At 39.7% G+C, this 17,362-nt stretch overlaps 1 protein-coding gene and 3 long non-coding RNA genes across 8 annotated transcripts in view; 1 reads left to right on the forward strand and 3 right to left on the reverse strand.

Moving 5' to 3' along the window:
- The window catches only part of Alpha-man-iib (alpha-Mannosidase class II b), a 180,384-nt gene extending 166,685 nt beyond the window's left edge, over nucleotides 1-13,699 (forward strand). For all 5 annotated transcript variants that reach the window (XM_072018031.1, XM_072018034.1, XM_072018035.1 and 2 more), the window contains 2 exons: nucleotides 8,200-8,668; nucleotides 8,832-13,699. In XM_072018031.1, coding sequence (XP_071874132.1) covers nucleotides 8,200-8,668; nucleotides 8,832-10,974 — 2,612 coding nt within the window. In that variant the 3' untranslated portion in view covers nucleotides 10,975-13,699. The remainder of the gene's footprint in view (nucleotides 1-8,199; nucleotides 8,669-8,831) is intronic.
- Nucleotides 1,091-2,829, reverse strand: LOC139994957 (uncharacterized). The gene is made up of 3 exons (XR_011801835.1): nucleotides 1,847-2,829; nucleotides 1,558-1,755; nucleotides 1,091-1,225 (listed from the first exon to the last, which is right to left on the reverse strand). It is a non-coding gene; the product is annotated as an uncharacterized lncRNA (long non-coding RNA).
- LOC139994954 (uncharacterized) lies at nucleotides 13,348-14,863 on the reverse strand. The gene is made up of 2 exons (XR_011801830.1): nucleotides 14,815-14,863; nucleotides 13,348-14,633 (listed from the first exon to the last, which is right to left on the reverse strand). It is a non-coding gene; the product is annotated as an uncharacterized lncRNA (long non-coding RNA).
- A 558-nt stretch (nucleotides 14,864-15,421) lies between these two features.
- On the reverse strand, nucleotides 15,422-16,570 carry LOC139994955 (uncharacterized). The gene is made up of 2 exons (XR_011801831.1): nucleotides 16,404-16,570; nucleotides 15,422-16,298 (listed from the first exon to the last, which is right to left on the reverse strand). It is a non-coding gene; the product is annotated as an uncharacterized lncRNA (long non-coding RNA).
- Nucleotides 16,571-17,362: the final 792 nt, after the last annotated feature.

A 17,362-nucleotide genomic window follows, 5' to 3' on the forward strand; every position in this document is an offset into this window, starting at 1 on the left:
CAGCCAACGTAGGAGGTGAAGGCTGAATTATTAAAATAGCAATGGGCGATCCTCCATCGTGTAAAATATATTCAAATTGAAAGGAACATTAATCTTACGAATTGTACTCGGCTGAAAGGTTCACTGAAAAATGAAATATACCTAGATGGCCTGTCAGTAATATCGAATATACCATCTATAGATTTAGCTCTGACTCATTTTACTTGAAATGACATTTACTTATATTTCATTGCCCTTTTCTATATCATAATGTGTGCTTTATCACTTTTATATATTTGGCTGGTTTAAAACATTGCTCGAACAATTTTTAATCTGTTACTTATGCTTAAATTGCAGTACAGATATTACAGTGCAAAAGCAAAAAGAGAAAATTATTGCTATACAACGATAACTAAATTTTATATATTATTTAAACCATTTTGATCGATTCTTTTCTTATTGGAAATCTTCTCGTCTTAAAATTTTTTGAAGAGAAATTTAATTCGATCGCAAAGTTTTTTATGATAATTTCTTTCGTACGTGCGGATCGTTTCGGAGGAAATCAAGGCGTCGATTGGAAACCTAGAAGCAGCTTCGACGAGGAGCCTGCCCTTTAGCGATACTTGGCCTGGATGAACTTGGCAATTCCCTGGAATTAAAGCCCAAGCGTGCTCCAGAAACGTTCGAACGACGATTCGTTATCCCCGAAAGCGCACTCGGTTCATTCCCCTAACTTTTTCCAACTCGTTCGTCGGTCACTCGCCCTCCTCCTGTCCTTACTGTACTTCCGTGACGCTCAAACTTTTTTCCTCGTATCATTCTCCCCTTCTAATCAAGCAGGCTAACCTAAAAATTGATTTAACAATTTTTTAATCCTCATTTACTTTGACCAACCCAATATTTATATATGAAAATTAATACATAAAAGTAATCAATTTTATTAAGGGCAAAATATAAAATTATACCAGCGAATATTGAACTTTACCAAAGCTTGGCAAAAAAAGGAAAATTGGCAAAAGGTGTTACCAAAATTAATGCAAACATTGATGATTAGAGTTGGACACTTGATCCTAAGGAATTAGCAAATTATAAATTTGAATACTCTGAAAAATATTTTCTGTAAACTTCGCTGTAAATTTATTTTTAACAGTGATTCATACCTTAGGAACTAGAAGAATTAAGAGCTTTTCAAAAATCATTGTTCGTTGCTATTTAAAAATCAATTTTCCAGCATCACAGTGTTCTGCTATGTTTGTAACAGTTTAACTATGATAAACCTATAACAATCGTAGAAAATAAAAGCTCGCAGATCCATTGGTGGTCGAATTACGTGCTCAAACATCCTCAAACATCCTCAAACATCGTCAAAAGAAAAGCAAAGAGATTTATTATTGCACGATAGTATAGTCTCTTCCAATTTAAATCACTGAGTAGAACGTCTCTCCCATTGGAATCGTTAGGTTCATCCATGTCAGTCAACAGGATGGTTCCGATCGTGTAGCAGGGAACAGTCTATGCGCGCGATAACTCGTTTAATGCACACATGTCATGTCTAATGGGTTATAATCAGTGAAGTACCGGCTGAGTGTAGTTTAATGGTTTGTTCGCTCGCATTAGGCCACAGCACACCCTTTCATCCGAGTTCTCCTGCGTTCCCCTGCTCTTCAAACCTCCTTGTACACACTTTCCCTTCCAATGGCTCCTCAGCAAGTCTACCAGGGTCTCAGTTTTTGCCTCGTTTCCTCGATTCGTTTATTGTACTAAATAGCTTCGCTTCTGCATATGAAATATCATTTAAGATGATTTAACATGAATACTAATTTATATTAGTCTACATAAGTATTAGATTACAGTTGAATTACTGTACCTAACTATGAAACTAAGTAAGTGGTCGTAGTAGGACAGTTTATAAAATTACGGTTCCTGTAACAGGAGCTCATCAATTTTCTTCGCTATCTAATAACAACGTTTTCACATATTAGAAGCTCACGTTCGATGAATTCAATCGGCAAGGGTTCGGTTAATCAAGCGTGAACTAAATTTTCGTTCCAATAAACGCGGTTGAGATAGACGCAGCTCTGCCACAGTGGTCTGGATATTAGATTTGGTTTGAAATATCACGTCCAATCGCGAAGTTGAGCCTAAGCAAATTAACATATAGCAAATTCCAACGAGATACATGCCACCCGCAGGTAAAAGGAATTTCTTAAAGAAGCACGTTAATTAATTTCGTCAATCTTCTGACTCCTCTTGCTCGCATGCTTTAATGGCTGAATGGGAAATTCGTCGTTCTTCGAATCCTGTTACGATCTCCGTGGATTTGTGGTCGGGGACGTTCCTTCGAAACGTCTGCAATAAACTGAAAACTCTGTGGAAGCAGCGAGGAACGCGCAATTTGCGGGCCAAGCCGGCTTCCTCGAATAATTGACGCAATTTCGACGCTACGACCGGCGGCCACCGATGACTCTGTGAATGCGGATCGTACGGACTAACGGACCGGTAACAATCCGCCAGTGGACGTTAATGTTTAAGCACGCTCGAACGATTTCGAGTAGCGCGCGTCTGAATCGAAAATACCGGCCCTAGCCCCAGGAATTGCTGGCGTCCTCGCGACATCGGGCATTAGGAAACTCGAATTAGTTTCGAGCCAGGAACGCTTAACCACCGTCACGATTATTCATTTAACTCGTCTGCCCACCCCCTAGGAAACGGGCTACGACTCTGCCGAATTTATTTGCCTTTCTCCTTTTATTTTATTTCACTTATTTAATTGAGAAATTGCTAGAATTCATGCATCGATCAATTGGTAATTTCTCATTGAAATTTTAATTGATTCACAATGACGTATTTTTGTATCTGTTGAAGTGGTCACCGCTTCTAAGAAAACTCTACATCCGGTCTTTTTTATCAGTTTTCTCAAGCGCCGAAGCCATCGACAGCGTATGGACAAAAGACTGGGACGAAGGAAAACCATAAACGGTAGATAGGCGACGTTGGCTTCAGGGTTTTCAGTTCTGGATCAGCTCAATTATATTCCGATTTGTATTTACACTTCAGTACTTTAAAATATATATTTTCTACCTTACAATTTATCCACGCGTTCCTTTGTATTCGCCTACATCGAAGAACCTCAACAGTAGTGAATAATAAACAATTAACGGCAAGAAATATAACATAGAATACTAGACTTTCGAGTACGGTAGAATGTAAACGAAAAGGGTTGGTTATAAATCTTGTTAATTTATCGACAATTTGAGTCTATTTTATGCTTCTGGTGAAAATATTTCGCTAGAGAATGGTTGAAATTCTTTTCAACATAAATTCGCTTCTAGTGGCGTATCAGGTTCCTTCATCAAAGTAGAGAAAGCCACGAGCAAGATGAAATATAAACACTAACTGCTTCTCTTTCCAGTATTAATGTTTATGAAAGCTGTTGGAATGTCGTTCGTTCATAAAATATAAAACACAGTGCTAGAATAGCGACCTGTGTTTTTTTATCATTTTTTTTTTTTTTTTTTTTTTTTTTTTTTTTTTTTTTATATCTTACTTTCAATCCATAGCTTCCAATAATTGAAACAAACAAGCTGTGTTGTCTGGTGAGAGCGGGGGATTCGTTCAATCTGTTACGGTTAACGAATAACCACGAACAAAAACTGTTACTAATTTTATATACCGTTGCTGGTCTTCTGTCGCAAAATCTCGAAAATGTCGATTTTCACCGCAACGAGTATAAATGTCGTGGAATTTATCATCTGCACAAATTAGCAGAACTAAATCGATGGATTAAAATATTGCGGATTCGAATAAAAAATTATGTCCAAGTGGTTAGAAACGCCAGTTGCTGCAGTTAACTGGTGTTCCCTGGTTAATAAGTTAAATTTCCCCAATTCGCAAGTCCGCAGCATTTTCGTGGAATGTTCGCCGTTCCACCGATAAAACTGAAACGGCGAAACGGAAGGTTGCCTTCCGTGCAGATAAACGAGACAGATACCTCGAGGACATTCGGAGGAGAAACTGGGACAATCCGGATGGAACATTTGGGTCAGCCAGTCGGAAGTCCCTAAGGGGTACACGATAAGGCATGCCTCAACGAATTTATGTGCCGTAAATCGAACGCGTAAGATCACTCCAGGAATCGTAGCTCTTCGTTCATTGGTAGCTTAGCCCTGGTAGATGGTATTGGTTATTAATAAAATTAAATCTGATCCGGTCGGCGGTCGTTTTCATTAGCGGTCTTCCAATTGTTCCACGCCCAACGAAATGCACTTGGATTTGCACGCTCGCGGACTTCCTATTGTTTCCGGCGGAATAGCGCAGAGCGAGCCCCGCGGCCACCGTTTTCGATTACCATTTCTCTCTATTCCTATTAATCCGGTGTTTCGATCTTTTTCTTTGCTTAAAACGCCAGGAAGTATTGTCTGCACGTTTTTATGAGAAATCCAAGTTACGTCGTCGTCGTATGGTTGGTGAAATTCCTGCAATGTATTTCTCTTATTGGAAAATTAGTACGCGACGGTGCTAATTTTGTCTATGATCTTTCTAACTTCAGATTAATGCGCAGGCATATCATCTTTCTACGTGGCTGTTAAAAAGAAGCTTTCCAACAATCATTATAATTGTTGCGAATTTCGGATCTTAGTAGCCGAGATAATAGTGTACGAACACTAAATTTACACTTGCAATTTATATTATGTATAATAGTTATGTATTTGTCGGGTTATCGTTAAGACTTGGGTTAGGGGCGTGTAACGAATCTTCACCGGAATTATTCGTCGTTGTCACACAATCGAGGTAGCGTTTATTGACACAAGTATAGATGTTACAAGATTGGCAAGTGGCCGCGCTAACTAGACGCTAATGACAATGTCCTTAGGTTCGATAACGAATCCGCGGTCAACGGGATGACAGATGTACTTTGCTCCAAAGTCTACGTCGGACTCGACTTACTTCTCGCAATTACTTGACTAACTCTTTACTGAAACGCGGATTATTCACCGATCGTACAGACGCTAGATAACTGACTAACGAGACTGCAAGAAAGGGAATGACTTTCCGTCACGACGACGCTGCAGAGGAAAACTATGACGGGATGTGTCTAGGGGCACGAGATCATCGGATTCGTCGAGGAAAGTCTCCGCTCGGAAGGCGAGGAAAATGGTCGTTGCTGTTAATTGATTAATTTCTATGTTGGTGGTTAGAAAAGGATGCTAGCCGCCCTTGAGAGAGAGTTCCTAGCGGGAAGCGTCGTACGCGAGGAAAGCGGATCTCCCGTGTCTTCCCGTAATAGGTGACAGATTTACGAGCTGATAGAATAAAGACTGTTTGTCAATTTGAAGGACCTTAGTTAACTAAATCCTAAGATTTTAGCGGGTCCTCAGACTAATTGAACATATACCGTGAACGATGCATCGACATCTGGCGATCATCTTGCCCGAAGAATGGGGTCTGTGTGTGGCTAGCCACGGGACCGTTGGAACGTTTACTGTTAAGTGTCGGTACGGCTGATTCTTTAAAGGAGAGCTATGCAATTCTATACCTCTGTTAGGTGAAACGTTCATCCAGTGACCACGGCTACGTTCGGCGATTGGTTGTCGCCTCGAGCCCAAGCTCATTATCTCAAGTCTAGAACAATTGTGTTTGGGTTATTTCGTAAAGGCTACAGTATTGAGGGTTTTCCGGTGTCCTTTCATCTCCGACATATTTATTTTATAAATGATTCCAATGATATTCATCGATACACACTTGCACGCGTCTCCGGCACTTTCTTCCATACCCTGTTAACCGACTGTACAATTTACATTCATTCGTTTCGAGACGCCGTGCACACACGTGCTTCTACACACTGATATTCACATACAAGTAGTACTATTACGCATCTAACCTAATCTAGCACATAAAATTATACATATCTCAATAATAACGTTAAAGAATCAGAATTAACAATTCCTTGAAAATTGTTTCAATTCAGCATTTCGTCATCTGGGTCTACGTGGCTATTGTTATCTCAGTGGCTGATCTTTGAAACATTTAAAAAATTATTGCACGATGTTGCTATTTCATTGTCTGATATTTCTATCTCATCGTAAGATCCGCGTAACATCTTTGAGTTTCGTACAATTAGTAGAATCGACGTGGGAAAAATATCGAGCGAATGTTTGGAGAATTTCAACTCAACGAGCCCCTTCTTTTTCCCAATCCATTTTCAAGCCGTTTCGCAATCGCAGTGTCAAAAAGCAGAACTGGAAAATGTAAATTGAAAAGGAAGATCGCAGATGATATATTGCCGGAGCGCAATGTTGGTCGTTAATGAGCTAACCTAAATCCGCAAGAGCGTTGTACTTAGGCCAGGAAGAGCCCATAGAGAACAGGCTGCATCCACACGACAGCGTGCGTTAACACGCACGCTTAGCTGCACATCGTTGCATGCACAGCAAGTGCATCTGTTGGTTGTTGTTGTTGTTGCTGGGCTGTTCTGATGCTCGTCCATGCGCATAGCAGAATCCTGAATACGAATTCGGTTTCGCAGGAATTTCGGGGACGCTTCAGACGATTGCATTAGCCTGATAATTGGACCTGTCTCCGTTTGCCTCTTTCTCCTAAAACCGTATTAACTCAATTACGTACTGTTCTTCGAACGGTATTTCGAATTTAATTTATGAAACTTCGCACTTGTGGTTTCTTTTTGCGTGAAACGAATTCTCTAATTTTCATGAATAAACTTGATAAAGTCAAAGAATCGTTTCATGATAAAAAAAAAAAAAAAAAGTTTATCGCGACAGTCCAAAGGCTCGCCTCTGCCCAGTAGTTCATTTTCCACGTCAGAAGTCGCGCAGATCGCAGGGAATTCTGTTCCATTGTACGCTAACATTTCATTGGATTCGATCAACGATCGTTTATCGAGGGAAACTAGAAGCCCGTGTGAATTCGTTTTCTCTTGGAAAATACAAAGACCAAAGCGACGTGGGAATAAAATAAAGAAATACCTTGCCACGATTGCACATCGAATACCGTGCCGTGTTCCTTCTCTCCATCTGCAATGTATACATTTTTCTAAATCGTCTCTTCCCTCGATCAACTCACGTTTCCCCATGAAATATAATACAATTTCTGGCCTGAAATTAATCACGAAACTTTACTCCGTCCATAAAACAATTTCTAATTAATTTTTATCAGCCGATCAGCGAGAATGAGGCTCGGCCATAAACGCAGTTTATGGAGTTATTAAACGTAGATAAGCAGCCGTAGACCAAAGGATAGTTAGTGGAATCGTCGCTAGAGGCGCTGCGAACCGTATGACACCATAAATTGTCGATCGAGAAACCGAAACGCAGTCTCTATCCTGTGGCAACGGATGTGGATTAACTCCCCCCTGTTGCACAGGGTCAAAGGGGGTTGTTTGGCCGGCGAGGAATGTTAGGAGGGTGAGAACTGATAAATAGGCTGCGATTACACCGTCCACTACGGCCACGTATCGAAACTGGTCTCCGCCGTGAGAAATCGAGTCTAAATTATTGAATACAATGGCCAACCAAACCTGTTACCATCTTTTCCTATTTCGTTCTTCTTTCTCCCAAATAGTCACACTGTTTCCTAAAGCTAACATCCTTCTGACGGATGATTTATTTGATCGACTGGGAAGTCCTGGCAATCCGTTAGCGGATAGGATACAGATTAATTTCTGGACCCAAGAATATTCGATAATATTCTTCGAGAATATTTGATAAACATAAATAAACACACGCACAAATATATCTTAGATTTTCATTTTTATAAGGAAGCTGCATCGAATCATACCGCGCGGATTCTACTTGTTTCGCTTGAAAGCGCTGGAGAAGAAGCTCCTGTTCTCCCGTGGAGCATGAGCTTTTAAACGAGCCCCGGAGATATTTACACGACGATAAGTGTCTCGTGATCGGCGATACGAACGAACGGCACTCAAAAGACGTTCTTCGAATTTAACGACGCTGTTCGCATCGATCCTTTTGATTTGTACAAGACCTGTGTCTGTCTTAATGAGACCTGCAGAAGCCTCAAAAGATTCACCTAACCGTTCCCAGGACATTAAACGGCCGGATGGCTTGCCAGTACTCGGCATACCAGAAAAGCCGATTATTCCGCGGCGTTGCTAACTATTGTGCAAACTGAAGCTCTTCATTCCCTATTCACAGCCTGCAGACTGGTGTTTTTTAATTGACCCGATTCATGTCTTTTTGATTCCAGGTCACCAGTGGCTGAAGACGAACCTGGACGTGATCCCAGAATCTGGTTGGTCCGTGGACCCTTTTGGTCATGGTGGTACTATACCATACTTCCTGAAAGCCTCTGGAGCTTCTGGTACAGTCATCCAGAGAATACACTATGCGTGGAAGCAGTGGTTCGCCAAGGAACAGTACGGTGACTTCATCTGGATACAGCCCTGGGATCAAACCGGCAAGGCTGATATGTTGACTCACAATCAACCGTTCGATATCTACAACATCAAGCATTCCTGTGGTCCACATCCTCATGTGTGTCTGAACTTCGACTTTAGGAAGATTCGTGGAGAGTATACCGAGTATTCGGTCAGGGCGGTGGAGATTACGCCCAACAATGTGAAACAGATGGCTGAGCTACTTCTGGAACAGTATTCTAGGACCGGATCACTGTTCACGCATAACGTGGTGTTGATGCCGCTTGGGGATGATTTTAGGTGAGGGTTAATTCGAATTTTGTGATAGAAATAATTAGAGAATAAAATAGATAATTATCACATACTGAAGCTATGTACTCGTATTGCAATCCGATTTTCTTGAAAATATGGAAAACTATGCTGCATAAAGTATTTACTAGCTCCATATTCTACTCTATTTCAGATACGACCATGCTATCGAGTGGGACCAACAGTACACCAACTATAAAATCCTAATGGACTACATTAACAGTAGGAAAGAAGAGTACAATGCAGAAATAGTGTTCGGTACACCTAAAGACTACTTCCGTGAAATCAGAAAACGAATCGAGGAGTTCCCAACGTTGAAGGGCGACTTCTTCGTATACTCCGACATCTTCAGCGAGGGCAGACCAGCCTATTGGAGCGGCTACTATACCACGAGGCCGTATATGAAAATTTTGGACCGTGAGTTGGAAGCTAATCTCCGATCAGCTGAGATCCTCTACACCATAGCTCTAAACGTGGCCAAACAATCTGGCAAAGACTTCATGCTGTATGAGACTTATTTCGAGAAACTGGTGAAGGCCAGGAGAAATTTAGGTCTCTTCCAACATCACGATGCCATCACTGGCACCTCCAAGTCTTTTGTCATGAAGGACTATGCTCTAAAACTGTTCGAATCTATTTCAGACACGACCAGTCTCCAGAGTTTCGCCATTCAGTCTCTGGCTGGAAGCGCCAGCAAGCCTAATTCTGTGTATGTTCTGGCTGAATCGGATAGAGACAGCTACGAAAAGCTACCAAAAAAGATACCCATTGGTATCAATGGTCAGGAAACTAAGAAGATAGTTCTATTCAACCCTCTGGCTCAGCCCAGGCAGGAGGTGATCAGTCTCAAAGTCACTTCCTACAAAATTAGGGTTCTGGATACACAGAAGAACCCTATTCCGTATCAGATAGCTCCTGTGATGAACGCCACGAGCATCACTCACGATGTTTACGTTTTGTTATTTGTGGTTGAACTGAAACCTTTGTCCATAGCCACGTATCATCTTCAGCAAGTAGATAAGGTGCCCATGGAGGCTATTTCCACGGTGTATTGCAGCAGATGTGGCAAGGACAACGTATTTCCTATCAAACCCATGCAAGTAGGCGACGTTCAGTTGGAAAACCAAAGGATGAAACTGCTGTTCGATGGTCAGACCGGGTTCTTGAAGAGGGTGACCAAAAAGGCGACTGGTAAGATCATGCAATGCGCCATTCAGTTCGCTGCCTATCCGTCTGCGCAGTTCCACAGTGGGGCCTATTTGTTCATGCCTGATCCTAATCTTCGAGACATCGATAAGGACGTTCTTGAAGCGTACACCCCTCATCAAAAGATCTACATCGTTAGTGGAAGCCTGAGTTCGAGGCTGACAGTCGAGTATGGAAAGTTGTTGAGCCACCACGTGGCCATTTATCACAGAGACGACGGACTAGGCGAGGCTATCTATCTGAGAAATATTGTGGACTTTGAAACTCCGCCAAAGAACCGTGAAACAGAAATGTTCATGCGTCTACAAACTGATATCCTGAATGGTGACCCTCCAGAGTTTTATACAGACCTAAACGGTCACCAGATGATCAAAAGGACGAAGATAGAGAGAATTGGCATCGAAGGTAACTACTTTCCCATCACCACTATGGCCTACATAGAAGACACCAATCACAGACTTACTCTGTTGGTGAATCACTGCCAAGGAGCAGCCAGTTATCAGCCAGGCTGGCTAGAAGTGATGTTAGACAGGAGAACGCTATACGATGACTCCAGAGGAATGGGCGAAGGTCTTCTGGACAATCGTAGAACTGTCATCAAGCATTGGCTACTGCTAGAAGACATCACCGGGGAAAAGGACAAGTATTCCAAGCCTTCCCTATTCGCCAATCATCTAAGCAACGCTCTCAACTATCCTGTAAACATTTTCGTAGTGGATGGTACAGAAGGTGACATAGCAATGGCACCAGAGGTTAGGCTACTAAGTCAAAGTTTCCCCTGTGATCTGCATCTGTTAAATTTGAGGACCAATCACGATCAAAAGCTGCCACACTTCCCTGTGAATAGTGCCCTGATGGTGCTCCATAGACAAGGTTACAGTTGCTCTGTGGGAGTGGACGTGGCCATGAAACACTGTCCACTGACTGAGAAAATTGGTCAAGGGACTTCGTTCTTCAAACTAGCGAATCTTAATGTGACCAAGACTTCGCTAACCGGCACCAAGACGAAGCAGAGGCTAAAGGACGGTCTCCAGGGGGTGAGCCTACAGCCCATGGAGGTGGAAACATTCAACGTAAACTTCGTCCAATGATCGTAAGCCCAGCAGAAGCGTTTGCCTGCCTTCTCAACAGGACACTGCCCTGGCAGATGCTACCTCTTCGGGTCTTCGTGCAATCCACTGGAATCAGAGAGGGGAATTGCCCTACAGATGGCGCTGGAACCGTGTTCTTCTTGCCCCATTTGTTACCTTGTATTCCATGGTCAATTCAGTGTACATACTTAGACGCCACGGTGATGTTGACTGTGTCAGCATCAGTGTACATACACAAACCAGGCCATCACACTGTGCTCCATTCTCTACCTTTTAGTTGAGTTTCTAATTAGGCAGGCAGGAACAGGAAGAGAGAGTCCACATAAGAAGAGAAATTATACATGCTCGCTGTGTCCTCTGACTTCACGTTAGATTCACAAGGTTTCCTATGCTCCTCAAATCATCTTACACGACTGTAGGAATATGTAGGAGTCAGAAATCATTTCTGAAGCCTGGTCTCCATCGCTAAAACCATTCAGATGTTTCTACACCAGTCAATTTTTACTCCCAGATACTTTAAAGGGAATACCGCGCGAGACCTGGCTTCAGAAGCATGCCAAAACAAACTGACGACACAATCAAACGATCAAAGTGCATTACAGACTAGTAATCTGTACAAAGGTAGAGATTCAGCTCGCGCGAGGCGCATGGGAATAGTGTGGATTATGGTGAACAGGGTGCTCCACTTAGCTTATCCGTTTGAATAACTTTATGATTGAGATTATTCTTGAGAATGGATAGTTTGTTGATGGAAATTAATCAAAAAAGATTCTTAGACCTTCAATTTCATAATTGATCAGCTCCGTAAAAAAGACCCAGATGACAAAATGGTGAATTGAAGCAATTTTGTGGGAAGCGTTAACTCTGATTCTTTAACAATATAATGGTTGTTAAAAAGCTTCTTTTTAATTTTTTTTAAATATACAAAGTAAGAAAAAGTTTACAAATGAACTAATATCAATTCTCATAAATCTTCTAAATATTCTAAGTTCCTCTAAGAACTAGTAGGTTACTTCGCTTAGGACAATAAAGTTTGCCCCATAAAAACAGATGATTTGTAGAATACACATCAAATGTTTTAGCTAAATGGACTCACCGTGTGAAATACTATAAATAATATATTATATTGTACATATCAAAACTGGACTTAACCTTAGACCGTATATTGTGATAGCGTGAGATATATAATATAAATGGTATACACCTATTTTCATATGCAAAACGTTAAACGATAAGACTCTCTCTTCCTTCTCCAGATAGAGTGATGAAAGAAAATGAAATCAATCGCCAGAGACCACTGGTGACTTCCAACGCTCTTCCAATTCTAGCGGGGACACGATTTAGTTGAGCCTGAAGGCTGGAAAGTACCTATTTTTTACTTTTGCTAAGCGAATCCGGCTGGAGAGACGAAAAGGTTCGATCAGGCATCCGCTGTACGACAGACTCGTGTAAATATTAGACTAATTAGCAAGAGAGGAAGCGTCGTACGGGTTCCACGCGAATTTTTACAACCAAACCCTTCATTGAAGTACGCTTCTTGGTCAGAGAAGAGGTTAGGTTTCAATTTCTTGTGACCAGCTTATTTCAACGACTCATCGAGCCTAGAGTGGCTTATATAAACATTTGTTATACGATTGTTAAAGTGTTTTTAATTTTATCTGTTGAATATTTGTCATTTTTACAAATTTTATCAATGACTCTTTCTTAAAATTAGGGGTATCTAAATAAAGTATCAGGAAAAAATATTCAAAATACATTTTTCAATTTATATATATTACATTGTTTAAATAGTTATTATTTTATTCGTAAGTTTTGGAGAAGATATATGCTAGGAAAAATTTCACTGACGATTCTGCTGCTGAGAATTTTATTCCACTGCTAGTAATATTTTACAAGGGGATTCCAACGCAGATGATGCGTTTGCGTGCATCTGTAATTAAGTTCAGGTTGTTGACCTCCTAGATTTCTAATCCAAATACTCGGTGGATTTGATGATATAAACAAGTAAATCGTTGCTGATGTGATTAATAACATGTCCTGGTAATGGAGAAACTATAGGGACAGAGATAAAGAAATACCCTCTAGTTCCTTTTAACTTTAATTCTATTCGTTATTTTTATTAATTTAACTATGCTTTACACTAAGAAAATATAAATTAGTAACCAGAAAAATTGAAGTACAATTATTTTTAAGATTTTTGAAGTACAAGTAGTAGAAAATCTATAATCTGAAAAAACTCGTATATGAAGACACTAGTACCAATCTTCGAAGAAGAAAACACTAGTTACTGGCAAAGGGACAACCTGTCTCCAAGTAGGCCAACTGAAGAAAGTAAAATATCAAGATGGTTGTTGAACACGTCACCACCAAGAGATTCGCGTTGGAACACCGGAGAATTAGATTAAAAAGAAAAAAAAACGATCGCCGGAGATCCGTGACTGTCCTTGTAACGATATTGTAACATACTACGTGTTTGTGCTGTCTCTAGAGAAGAAAGATCTATATTAAAGATGGTATATGTATACATACGTGTACGCGTGCACACGGCATGCACATGTGTAGTACACGTATATAGAGATATATTTGCAAATCGCTGGGACCACTCGCAAGAATAGCTGCTTGCGAGCTGTCCAGCTGGAGGAGGACAATTACACACCACGATATTCCTTATGTTATGATGTAATATTATATTTATTGAATAAAGATAGTAACTGACGTATTTTAATTAAGAGCGTCGAGATGGATTCTTCCTATCTTCTCCTGTATCTATATTATATTTGAAATATAATCTCTCGTCATTTCATTTTATTATATTCATTATATTACACTTTAATGACTCTATTGTTGCTAAGGTTTATCATTTGCTTATATGTACTGTCAAGTTTATCATAGGATTATGTATCAAAGAAGTTCACGTCTAAAGATTTCATTTATGAAATACTGTGTTCAGATTTATTATACCAAGTAGTACTGATCATAAGCAATATTCCAAGTTGAACTAGACAAAACATTGAACCAAAATCGGGAGATTTTATTTACAAGATATTGCATCCCCACAAATGAAGCATGAATCTGTTATAGCAAGTAGAGCTGATCCTTGGTAATAAGACATTAAATTTGAACTAGACAGGAGGTAGGCTCAGGAGGATCTAAAAACAATAAATCCGTACTAAGGAACCTCATATCTTAAGAGGATTTTATTTATGTGCGCAGATGAAGCACAGACTTGTTATATCAATTTAACTTCTTGAACTATTTCAGTGGCGCTCATTCCCGGCGAGAAGACAAAGATGTGCTTTGAAGTAACATCATCTGAGTGGTAAATTTGTAGGCAACGTATGATAGTAAATCGATGAAGCGTCGCCTCGTCGTCGAGTATCTAGGCTAAGCTTTAATCGATACGATTCCTTGACATAATTCTCATTAATGAGAGTACAAGATACCAGCTGATGCGCTGATAAACGCCACAATGCCAATTTCTTATCCGCCGTGATTCGTGAGACGCTGAGAACGCGGTTAGAGGGTCATCAGCATGAAATAGAATATTCATTTGCACTTCTCCTAAGAAGCTTAGAAGATCACCTTAATTCCAGGAACTTCAGAATGCTATTTAGAAGGCCTGAGCTTAGCCACAGGGACTCTCCAATATAAGATAACATCTACAAAGAAATTGGACAAAAATAATTATCTTCATATTTTATTTATACACTAGATAGGCTTACTGTTGTTGTAAATTTATTATAGATTTATCATATTATTAAATGGATAGACTAAGCATGCTGTTAAATATAACATTTAATATAAGACAATTATAACAAAATCTCAAAGAATGATACTTACCTCAATGATAACAGTGATTTAATTTTCGAATTTTTTTTTTTTTTTTTTTATAATTAGAGATAAATACCTGTCAAAATCTTCAGAATGTATCAATGTGCCATATGCTTTGGTAACAAAGAAAGGCAACTTTGAAGTGAAGAGATTCTCCCTACACTGAAAGAGTAATAGGCTTCAGTTCCATGTTACTTACTCAACAAGTAAGTAGCAGTAGACAGTATTCTGACTATCCAAATCTGAGTTAGATGTAATAAATGAAGAAAAAATAGATAGCAAGAAATTAGAGTGGAAGAAATTATCTTCATCTTACTCCATTCAAATTCACTGAAGAAGAAATAAATAAATAGGAAGAAATTAGAGTGGAAGAAATTATCTTCTTTGTGCTATTCTATTCAAATCCACATTTAGATGGCAGACTTGAAATGTTAGTAGATGAAGTTTACGGATATATTTAAACAGTGGCTGTAGATAGCTTAAACTTCATTTGAACGTGAGAATGGCTTGCAATGAGTGAGATAAGTCTGGAAGGGAGGAGAAAACTAATACGTAAACGACAGTCGCGGAGCTCGACCACTCGAAGAACTAACAACGTATTTCCGTCATTAATTAAGGATGTCAGGGGGGTATTCAGTACCGTGAAAAGGCCGCGGAGAGAAAAATAAGTGGACGTTACGAGTGTCAGCTTCACGGTTGTGTTTAACGAACCTCCAGATGGAAACTCCAGTAAAAAGGAAATCGAACTGATTGTAATTAAAAGTTGTATAACGAGAAGGGTCGTCTCTTAGCTCTTCCCAGCCTCGAATTTTCTTCGTTGTCTGCTCAAGATACCTCCAGAACCCTCCGATAATTATTTTTTTCATGCTAAATGTACAAGAAATATTTATATGTAAAATATTTTTTAAATAATTTTGTGAGTTTAATCAACAATTGGAATTTTTAGAATTTCGTACTGTTCCTCTAGTATCTTTAAATTTAGATTTTTATGATAAATTGACTGAAAAGAAACGGGCAAAATATTCTGTTCGAAATATTTTAATTTTTGGATATTTAGAATTTTCATATTTTTCCTTCAGTTTTGTAACATTCCTATCGAAACGAATCCCAAATAAGATATGTACAACGATATGTTTTAAATATTCTAATCATGTTGATTCAACTAAAATTGAACATTTGTAATAAACTACTAGTGAAATAGATGGAGTAAATGTGGTCCATGAAGTGTTGTTCTTTGAGTGACTACTGTATGGGAAAAAAGCTGTCTGAATGCAGGAATGCGCTTCATTTGAGCGCATTTGCGTGGTTGGCCTAGTTCTCAGCTCTTTGTACCGATATTACATTCAAGTTTCACGAGCTACACGAAAATATGTTGTTGTCTCGGTCACAAGCAGCATTGTTAAAGCCCAACCAACGATCCACTCGATGGTCTGGCCGTCATGAAACATTCCATTTTCCTTCTTTCAGTCTGGATCAATGACGACATTGCTGAACTGTTATTTTAAGCTGTTTCAAAGTACCTGCACACTCTATTAGAACTTTACACTTTAACATCAGTCCATCCTAATCTATTTCTCACTCGTAAACTTTGTACTTACTAAATATAACACAATTTCGTCATTTTATTTGGGCTCTGTTCGTCACAAAAACTTAAATTTGAGAAAGTCAAAGGAAACGGTTAAACATTTCATCATGTAACTATTTTCACTCATAGAACAGTCACAAAGCGATACCACTATAATAATTATCCAGTAGCAAATAAAAATGTCCCTAGAAAATACTAGAAATTGTATCGCCAGATAAAAGATCGCGATAAAGCGTCCGTCTTCTATCAAATTAAAGACACTGCGGGCTAAACTTATTTTCAAGAAGACAAGGCGTCTGAAATTCCCGTTTCTGTTTTGGGGCTATCAAACTAGAGGCAAACTCCGGCACAAGCTTTTTCCCAAGCTCGACAATGGCCCAGTGAAATAAAGACACGAGGGGCTTTAATAACAGAGACCAGTCAGGGGAGACAGACAAATAGCCGGCTTTTCCTTTGTGTCGTGAAAAAGGCGTCCAACCTCTCTCTCCCTTTCTGTTGGTCTCGAAAGATGCCAGAAATTTCGTGTCCAGGCCCCGAAGTGCGTCGTTAATTTGTATGGAAATACAAGGCGGATTATAAACCACAGGCTGGCTTCCTTAGGATATCGTCTTGGTGCAAATTATTCTGCGGAGAGCCGGTGGATTATGACGAAAATCATTTTTTAAGGGTCGCTTCAGCGATATTGCCTCGCGTGTCGTACAGGGTGTTCCAGTAACCATGGTACATTCGGTAAAGCAGCGGTTCTACGTGAGAAAACAAATTTAAAATGTAAAATAAAGTTTTCTCGTCCAAAGCCACGTTTTCATTCACTTGAAAACTGAGTACCCTATGAAAAACTTTTATTCTAACTTTTGATTTATCTTTACAGGTAGAACAAGCTCCTGTCAATTATTTAGTTCTCTGCAGTTCAGAATTGACCAGATTTAAGTATATTTGACAAATTTTCAAATTTTATTTTCTTGGAAATAGAGC

The sequence above is a fragment of the Bombus fervidus genome, chromosome 15, assembly GCF_041682495.2.
Source record: "Bombus fervidus isolate BK054 chromosome 15, iyBomFerv1, whole genome shotgun sequence".
In the NCBI taxonomy this organism is placed as follows: Eukaryota; Metazoa; Arthropoda; class Insecta; order Hymenoptera; family Apidae; genus Bombus; species Bombus fervidus.